Source organism: Camelina sativa, chromosome 2 (assembly GCF_030686135.1).
Source record: "Camelina sativa cultivar CO46 ecotype springtype chromosome 2, ASM3068613v1".
Classification (NCBI taxonomy): domain Eukaryota; kingdom Viridiplantae; phylum Streptophyta; class Magnoliopsida; order Brassicales; family Brassicaceae; genus Camelina; species Camelina sativa.
In genome coordinates, this window is record NC_141881.1 from 28,522,273 (window position 1) to 28,532,684 (window position 10,412).

The window sequence follows — 10,412 nt, forward strand, 5'->3', positions numbered from 1 at the left end:
AACTCAAAAACAATTGATAATGAGTGGAGAGACCTAACCCTTTATATATTATTCAAGTCCTTTTACATCTATCAGATGTGGGATATTTTATCCGTACAGTTTGTCCTAAATAATATATGAGTGTGTGTGCGGCTTTTATCTTCATTAATTTTAAGTCGATTTACAAAAAGCATCTTCCTATTTTTTTGTTAGCACTTTAACTTTTTGGTTAGATATTATATATATGTATTGTTCAATTGTTAAGCAAAGTTTGTTTGTGACAAAAGAAAAAATTGGATTGGGTTTTAAAAGACATGTACAGTATTGCTATATGATTAACCCCAACTCACATTCTTTCAATAGTAATGTAAGTGGCTTGGGCTCTTTTACAACCTGTAAAATCAAAAGGGTTAGTATCAATAAGTATCATCTTACGTAATTAGATTAAAAGTTCCACCACACGCCGACAAAAGTGACATATATTGCAAAAACGTGTTTAAGATTATAAAACCTATTTGTATAAATAATATACACTATCCATATAATCTTTATCAAAGTAAAGTTGTGCATTATGACATGATAACGAACCACTCGTGGACTGTGGAGGATGGTGGAATATATGATTCTGATATAAAGAGTACTGTGATAAAAACAAATGTAGAGTTCCTGATGATGATCTATGCACAAGACACATAGGATGTAGTACTGGACCCTATTTTATAAAGAAAAAAAGACAAAAAATTGGATAGACCCGGTGCTATAGCACCGCTCGCACATGTCTAGAGTCGGGGCTGGATGTATGTGTATATATATGGGGTCGAGAGCAATCACGATGATACTTGGTCTCGTAACTCGTAAGTTGCATTGTTTTTGTGTCTCTTAGTAAGATCATAGGGGTATTTTACAGTTCTTTTTTTTCTTCTTTACAAAACATGATTGAGGGATGAGTGGGTCTAAAGGCCAATTATGAAAAGTGAGCAAGACTCCTCCGAAATATTATATCCAAAAAAAAAAAAAAAACTCTAACAAGTCTTATCAGTCTTTTTCTTTATTTGGAATTAGTGAGTGCATTATGATATGAAATTATGTTTTTGTAAATATGTTAAGGTTTGAAAATTTTAATATTGAGATGAATAACTAAAAATCATACCACATAAAAAGTGAAATTTATAATTCAAATTCGTTGTATAGTCAAAAACAATATGCACATAATACTTTCTATTATAAAAATCATTAAAAATATTATCCTCTTTTTAAAATTAGTTTTCGTTTAATATTTTCAATACATTTTGGATTAAATTTTAAAATTTTACTTTTTAGTTTATGAATTGATGATTTGAAATAAATAAAAAAAACATTAATCAAGAGTAAAACATAAAAGTATACGCTGAAAAGAATAAAAACAACTAATTTGAAACAAGGTAGAGTAATAAAAATTACATTATTACTGTATTAAGATTCGACTTTGTTTTCAGACAAAATTTGTCGGATCATAAATTATATTAGAGCTCTCTAACTCACCTCGTGATCTTTGGCTTTCATATATAAATTGTTTATTGACCACACAAATTCACTTCTCTTGCAATGTCTTTTTCGTTTACGCAATTAAAAAAAAAATTATCATTATTTTTAACATTTCTTATTCATTCTACAATAGTTATATTCATCGGAAAGAGGGATGTTATGTGGTCGGTTCAAATCCAACGTAACGAAAGGTACCAGTACCACTATTTTCATGCCATGTAAAGTTAAGAGTCAATAAATGAATTAATCATAAAGAAGAGCATTAAAACCAAAAAGGAGCATAATGATGACTATAAGCCGCACTGATGATTATAATGGACACTACTAATACGAAATTATTTAAGATAAAGAAAACAAGCTTTATTATTATAACGATATTATAGTATCAAACATCGTGGCCCGTGTGCGCAAATCGATTCTCAGTAGATTCGCGAGGTTACATGAATGGTTCTCAATGTAAGAGAAACCCTAAACTCAAACCTCTTTCTATTTTTGTCTTGCGGATATCCCTTATTTAGCACCGTATTAATAACTTGGGACTATTAACCACGAGACGACCTTGGACCAACCCAAATACTAGATACATACACAACATCTCCATGGAGCGAGTTATAGTAAATGACAAGCCTCGTATCGATACAGAACCATTGATATACGTCTTCAAATAGTTTGTAACCTTTTTGCTTGGATAGGAAGATTCATATGAAATGCTTTTCGAGGGAATCTGAGTCGGTGTCATACATAAAATTGGCATGGTCAAGAAGATAATTTGACCACCCCTCGAAGTTTCCTACCATGTTGTCTTGATCGTCAACGCTAGTTGATGAGACTTCTTGGGAAACATCAGACATAAGGAGATCATGGTTGTACTCGACATTCATATTGTTCTCCTCGTCATGGTTACCAACCCCAAGTTTTTCGAGAAAATGTGAGAAATCATAATCCTGGCCCATGTCGAGATCAGAAGTAGCATTGATGTCATGCTCAGGGTACAATGATGATTGGGAGAAGGGATCAAATTCAGCGAGATTTGTCAGGGATGCATTAGAACTATCGTCTTCACTGCGAATTTGCTCAGAGAAGCCATTGAAAAAGCTTGCATGTGATATTGTAGTAGCACTTAAGCTACCTTCCATGGAAGCCGACAATATATCTTTGATGGAAGTGGCCTTAGCTGCAACTTTGTTCAAAAGCCTTGATGTAGAACTCGATTTATTGAAAATTTTCTTGCATCTCAAGGTACCGCCGCCTTGCATTGGTGTTCCATCATTGCTGCTTAACTCAGTCACCTCGGAAACTATGTTGCAACCGGATAGAGGTAGAGACAGAGAAGGCATTGAGCTCGACCGTGAGTATTGGTTGTCGGGACTAGAGGCATTTAGGGAATTCAAATTCTCATGAACCGTTGGGTTGGAATTAGAAGCTAGTGGCTTGTGAGTCACGGGATCAATACCCTGCTCAACCAACCGTTTTTTGAGATGGGTGTTCCAATAGTTCTTGATCTCGTTGTCCGTTCTTCTAGGTAAATGTCTAGCTATGACCGACCACCTAGAGGAAAGTAGATGAATAGATAGACCGTAGACAGAATTAAGATGATGATCATGTCTTCAAATTAAAGTAAATATTATACAAATTTATTTCATGCATTTCACTATACATTCCATCGGATCGATACACGCGCACACATATTTTTTGTTTGTTTGTTATATATATAAACATAGAAACGTACTTGTTGCCTCGAGAAGCATGAAGCATGATGATAATCTGCTCTTCCTCTGAACTAAACTCGCCTCGTTTGATCTCAGGTTTAAGGTAATTGGTCCATCGCAGTCTACAGCTCTTTCCACACCGTTTCAACCCTAATCAAACACCATCTTCATCATTATTATTATTAAAAAAAAAAAAAAAAAAAAACTATTGAATCATGTATAGATGTGTGTGCATGTACAAACCAGCTTTTTGGGGAATGTCACGCCAGCCTCCTTCACCGTGGTCGTGGATGTAGGATATGAGTTTCTTATCCTCCTCGGTGGTCCACGCCCCTTTCTTGAGCCCTTCTCCGACACAACATGGCTTTCTTGACATTTTTTTTCCGATATATATATGACCAAATAATGGGTAAATTTCATATAGTCTCTCACAAACACTCAATATATAAAAATATAGAGAAATATATAAATATTTTTGAAAAGTAAAACTTCAGAGGAATTTAACTTGATAAGAAAGAAACAGATCTGTTAATGAGAACTCTGATGCATCGGAATATTAAACAGATTGAGAAACGTTGTTGGATCCTACCCACACAGCTGCTACGTGTTTTCATTTTTTTTTACGTACAATCTTTTTTTTTTTTTTAATAGCAAAACACTACTAATTAGAGCTATCAAGAAGCTTGTGAAGATGAACCAAGAGGCATGACTAAACGACTTGTGTGATAGTGGTGAGCTTACGATCGCGAGCTCCTCTATATATAACGTACAGACATACTAAATTCTTTTTTAGATACTTTGGTAATTAATAAATTATTTAATTATATAAATAGATAATATTATCAAAGATAAGTGTAGTAATCTTTTTAGTAAGATCAATGTTTGAAAAGCGGTGTTGTTGTATATTACTATATTAATTTAATTCTATTTACTTTGAACTATTTAAATTAGCTAGAGGGGAATGCACTTATACGAGAGATGACATATTTTAAAATTTTCTGCACGTAAATGTACTATATTCTTGCATATTCAATTTCCCTAGGACAAAACAGTTTAAGTTAATTATAAAATTATATTTACTTTAATTATTATTGTAGAACTGAGTCATAGTTCCAATATGAAGGGTCGGAGGGGAAGAACTAAATGGACTTTTTGCAACTATACATTATATTTATGTTACTTCTAAGGAAGGATCCGATTGTATTATGTGCAAATATTTGGGTATTGTTTAAATATGTGCCATGTGTGGTTTATAAAACATAAATAACTATACTATCAAATATATAAATTTTATAAAGGCAGGCAAATGCAGCAAAAAGAAGAAGATGTTATGTATTCTAGTACGTACTAGTCAAGCGAGAAAGTGATTTACATTAATGATTTTTTAAGGAACAATTCCTTAACATTATTGTTGATCAGTTAGAGTTGACGGGTGAATGTAACATCACGTGTTTTTTTTCCCCCAGCGTTGGGTCCTATTTGTTCGCCACCACTACAACAAATATGCACATTGTTAACCAGAGAAAAACGCTATCATAGGTCTTTGATAGCGTTTTCATGAGCGCTGTTTTAGGGCACTGTTATTATATGTACCCCATATACAATAGCACTTATTACGTATGCTATGTTATAAAAATATAACATAGCTTTAAGAAATTGCTATATTATCAAGATCATAATTTTGAAAAAATTTATACAACATTTGTTTTTTCGTGCTATGTTATAGTTTTATAGCATAGCTCTAATAAACTGCTGTATTATCAAGATTATAATTTTGCAAAAATTTATACAATATTTAATTTTTCGTGCTATGTTATACATATCTAATATAGCTGTTGCGAAATGCTGTTTTATCTTGTTTACTGTGCTATGGTATATTCTTTTATCATAACGTTTACCTGTACTTTTATAGCATTTTCTGATATGTGATTATAGCACACATAACCTGTTTTATAAAATCTCATAAAATCTGATTAATAAACGTCTCAGATCCAAAATACATAACAAAAGTCTCAAGAACATCAGTTTACCATCAAAGTCTCAAGAACATCCAAAATAAACAAGCAATCTCAAGTACTTAACATTACACAATAAAACCATCAGTTTAAGACATAATGACCTTGTTCTCTGGCCAAGCAATGCAGGAGCTAAGTGCATCTTCAATAATCTCTATTTCATCGGATGGCCTCCAAACTTTTACATTTTTCACCTTCACAACATCTATCCACACTTTAACTGCATTAGAACCCAAGCGAGTAAAGTGAACCTTATGTTCTGGATCATTTGTTCCCCATCGTCCTTCAGCCACAACCCTATTCTTTTCAGTTAAATCCATCAACTTGCACTTCTTATTCTCCTTGGAAATAACTTTATTAATGCGCTGCCATGTTTACAATATAAACCATCAGTCATCATATAATTAACAAAAACAACTTCATAACATATGAAAACACTTACTGGAGACTTCCTGAGAGGAGACTGTGATGGTAAAGTATTCTTTATTGGTGATATTGGACCCGTTGCATCATCAACAGGAGACTCAGAACCAGATGCAGACTTAGAAGACATAGATGCAGATTTGGCCTGCGATGCAGCCTTTGAAGCTGTTGCTGAAGTTTTGGACTCTGTAGCAGACTTAGAAGCTGTGGCTGCAGACTTGGCCTTTGATGCAGACAAAGAAGCATGTGATGTAGCATTCTGACCAGTTGGAGTTGAGGGATTTTCAAAATCAACCTTACTCAGGGGCCAAGATACGTAAGCCATCAAACAGTCCTCAAGAAATGACATTTCAGCTGTAGGTCTCCATAGTGATGTATCAGGCTGCTTTACTGAATCCACAAATACTTTAACTGCTTTTGGTCCAAGAGGAATTCCGTTAACCAACGCACTTGGTTCTTGTGTCTCCCAACGCCCCTCAGCAACAATGACGTCACCCTTAGACAAATCCAATAGTTTACATTTGTTTCCTTGTATACCCTGTTAAACACAATCAGTAAACAAATCCAATATAATTAATTAGCATTATAGACAGGGGTAATACATTGCTAACACATTGCTAGAAATTATAAATACCATAGGGGCAATGTCTTCCATTTGGATGTTGTTGTCTACCAGTCTACACTTATCAGTTGGCCATGCGATTATATGTCCAACAGCTTCTTTCATATGAAAGATCTTTTGTGCAGGTCTCCATAGAAATGCATCTGGTTTATATGCAGCTTCAACTAACACTTTGAGATCATAAGGGCCAAGACGACAGTCATTCACTATGTCATCCGGATCAGAAGAAAGAATCCGACCCTCACCAACATTTTCTAGGTAGACATCAATATTATTACCTGGTTGTTGTGGACCAGGAATCAATAATGTCAACATTATATTCTCCTTCTTCATACAAAGGTGAGGAGGCAAATTGTAGTTTACCAATAGCACAGGCCAGCTACTATAATTACTATTCTTCATGTTGAATGGATTAAATCCATCTGTGGACAGCCCAAGCCGTATGTTCCTTTCTTCAGCTGCAAATGAAGGATACTTCTCATTCATCTGAGCCCATGTAACAGAATCTACTGGATGTCGAAGTTTTCCATCAGTGCTCTTGTTAGTGTAATGCCACCGTAAGTCCTTAGCCATGTCCTCTGATCTGAACATTCTCTTCAGCCTTGGTATAATTGGAAAATATCTTAATACTTTCTGTGGGACACCTTTCTTTACCTCATTAGTCCGCTTATTAGTCTTCCACCGTGAAGCATTACATTTGGGACATTTATCAAGCTTCTTTAACTTCTTTCTGAAGAGGCAGCAATCATTAACACATGCGTCGATCTTTTCATATCCCATATGAAAGCTCTTTAAAAATTTCTTGACATCATACAATGATGTGTGAAAGACATTACCATCTGGCAACATGCTTGGCAATGTCTGAAGCAGTTCATTGAAGCTCTTATCCGACCAGCCATTATGTGTCTTAATCCTAAACAAAGTCACAATAGCCGATAACTTGCTGTGGTTTGAACAGCTAGGGTATAGTGGGGTTTCAGCATCCCGGATCTTTGCAAGGAACTCATCCTCTTGTTGGTCCTCACCCTCTGCAATCTCACTTAAGTCGCCCACAGGTTGGTCAGCTAAGTCACCTCTAAAAGCCAACTCTTGATCAAAAAATTCAGCAGCTTTATATAACTCAAAAACTTCCTCATTCCACTGAGTTGGTTTACTTTGAAATTCATCTACTGACTTCACATCTCCATGATGATACCAATCACTATGCACCTTGTATGCCTCATCCATCCCTCTTATTACAAGATGCTCAACCACAACACTGTTTAACTGTCGTACTACATTACGACAGTCTTTACAAGGACATATTATCATTTCTATGTCACCTAAAGCCGCAGACACATCCCTTACAAATTTCCAAGCTCCACTTTTATAACCAGGATCAGCTCTTCAATGGATAATTAAAGAAAAAAATCATAACTAAAAGAACATCTTAAAGTATCCAAACCCAAAATAAAACCTAATTATGAAATATAATTCCTTACCTGCATAGATGCACCCATGCCTTGTCCAACATTATATGTTATAATATAAATTTTAACCTTTATAGATAAAATAGAGATACATATTATACAAAGCTCACATTAAGCAACAATTCAGACAATACTGCACTACTTCAGACACATACAGATGCTCTTAAACCAATATCTAACTGTGTAAAATCTCACTAATCTAATCACTATTTATACGAATCAGACTCAAAGGACAAAACATAGCAATCACCAATATTCGTGTGTAATAATAATGTTTAACTATTGGTTGAGTGATACTAACCTGTTGTGTGAGTACAGAGAAATGAGAAGCTTCAGTTCCCCAACATTTCAATCACCAACACTTGGGAAAAAAAAAAAATCGTTCAGTTTATGAAGGCGCAAATACTCAAATCCAAAAGCTATTTTTGAGTCAAATCTGTAAATAATCGAACCCTAACAAAACAGATGGATTCGAAACTCCACATTCTCAAAATCTGTAAATAATCGAACCCTAAAAAACAGATAACGAAATAAATCTAGATAAATCGAACCCTAACAAAACAGATAACTAAATCTGACCCTTATCGAAATCAAAAGCTGTTTGAAATCACAAATAATCGAAACAAATAACGAAATTAGGAGGAAGAAGAAAGACATGCCTCAAAAATGGATTCGAGCTATCAATTGCGATGGATATGGAGATTTAGGGCGAAATTGGGGCTTTTCACAAACGGCGAAATTGGGGCTTTTCACAAACGGCGATAAAACTGAAGAATTGATAAGAAATTTAGAAGAATTTGAGCACACACAGAGAATTTAGAAGAAGAAATCTTCTTAGGTTGAGCTTAGGTTGTAACGAGAGAGAGAGAGAGAGTGTGTCGAGTTTTTGGGTTTTTTTTTTATTTGGCGATTAAGTGAATAATTTCACTAAGTATTGGCGGACAAAAGTCACTTTTGTTTCCCGCTACATAATTTTCCTATCATAGCGTTAATAAGATGCTATTAAAAAGTAAGCGAAAAAAAATCTCATCTTTCATAGCAGTGACGGAAAATGAGCTATATCCGTCTGCTATCAATGTACATATTTGTTGTAGTGCACTTTTGGTTGTTCTTCTTCTTCTATTATTGTTCGTCTCTTACAAGTTACTACAACCTCTCACATATTCTCATTTCCATTGTCTATAGTTTTTCTTGTAATTAACAAAAGTAATTTTCTATTTATTTGATAATTAAATCTAAATGACTGAAATGGAGACTAACCTTGATGTTAGAAATTCTAAGGTTTCCACAACCTCCATAATGTGTAAAAAGACTACATGAAGAAGGATCTAAGAGTGTCATATTGAAACAATCTGCATTATCATTTATCAGTTTTGGATTGTGAGTCACTGATGCCTTTTCTTTTCTCTATTTGGTAAATTTTAGTCATAAATTTTAATCATTGATTCTTCTTATGCCTGCAGTAAGACCCGCTTGGTCTAGTCAATTTATACATGTGACAATTATACATGTGACATGTCGACCATGGTCCCATAAGAAGAGGCTTCACTTAATCGTAGTTCCTTACTTCCTTCCTTTGACTTAAACCATAGCAATTTCCAAATGTCAACCAAATTTGAATACTTTCGTTTACCTCGAAAACGAGAACTCATCTCCAATCCTTAATTTTGTTCGAATATTTTAGATTGCTTCAGTTCTTATAACAACTTGCTTCATAATTTTTATTAGGTGCAAACCCTTTTTTATTTAGTGACTCTGAAAACTTGCTTCATAATTTTTTATACTCTGAAAATGTTGCTTTTGAGGTTCATTTGTCTGTTATCTACTCCAAACCACAGTCTAGTGTCTCTAGCATTCTTCGACAATTTGTTTATTCTTTCCTGCTGTCACTGTTATCTGTTACGGTTATATATATATACCTTTTGTTATATTAATCCGAACAGCACACGAAATTGTTTTTTTTCTGGTCAAACAACACACACGAAGTTGATCTTCTTTTTGTTTTTTAATTTTAGTTGATCATCTTTTTGTTTTACCTTTTGGATCATGATTTAACACTTTTTAAAGATGATTAAACACTTTTTTTTTTGGTTAAAGATGATTAAACACTTCTTCACGCCTAATATTTAGTTTCGTTCTTAAAGCCACTACTGATTCTGAATCCGGACTCGTACGTTACTTAGTAACGTTGTATACTTGCAAATATCGGGAATATTAATTAGAATAAAAGATAATTTGTATTAGTTCATGATTCAGTTGTCATGCATGGTTCATGGGCATATAATTAGACTTGAAATAAAACATAAGAACAACATGATTGTATCCATAAGTTGAGATGATAGATAACTTTCAACCATTCTTGATTATTGGAAACCATGTAGGATGTTATAGCTAATAGCTAAAGTAAAGCGCAAACGTAATAAGAAACACATCCACACACCCCAAAAAGTAAAAATTTGAAGATGCTCTTCTTTTGGAATTTCCCTTTTTTTACATTTAACAATTTTTTTCCTTCTAAAAACTATTTTCTTTATGTGAATAAGAAAGGAATATTTGTCTACTTTTTTAATTTTGAAAGGGATCTTTAATGACCTGACAGGAGATCACTATTTTCAGTTGTGCTGTCAGCTATGGTCTCAATTCCTTTTTCTTTCATAAAATTGTCATTTCC

The 10,412-nt window shown here is 34.0% G+C and overlaps 2 protein-coding genes across 2 annotated transcripts; both read right to left on the reverse strand.

Annotated features, from left to right (window-relative positions):
* Positions 1-1,841: 1,841 nt before the first annotated feature.
* On the reverse strand, positions 1,842-3,945 carry LOC104738807 (transcription factor MYB28-like). Its single transcript, XM_010459021.3, has 3 exons — positions 3,456-3,945; positions 3,233-3,362; positions 1,842-3,051 (listed from the first exon to the last, which is right to left on the reverse strand). Exons 1-3 carry the CDS (start codon positions 3,586-3,588, stop codon positions 2,202-2,204), a joined length of 1,113 nt encoding a protein of 370 aa, XP_010457323.1. The 5' UTR covers positions 3,589-3,945; the 3' UTR covers positions 1,842-2,201.
* Positions 3,946-5,160: 1,215 nt separating this feature from the next.
* LOC104733337 (uncharacterized) lies at positions 5,161-8,824 on the reverse strand. The gene is made up of 5 exons (XM_087470781.1): positions 8,401-8,824; positions 7,754-7,810; positions 6,285-7,656; positions 5,670-6,188; positions 5,161-5,592 (listed from the first exon to the last, which is right to left on the reverse strand). Exons 2-5 carry the CDS (start codon positions 7,783-7,785, stop codon positions 5,317-5,319), a joined length of 2,199 nt encoding a protein of 732 aa, XP_087326907.1. The 5' UTR covers positions 7,786-7,810; positions 8,401-8,824; the 3' UTR covers positions 5,161-5,316.
* Between the last annotated feature and the right edge of the window lie 1,588 nt (positions 8,825-10,412).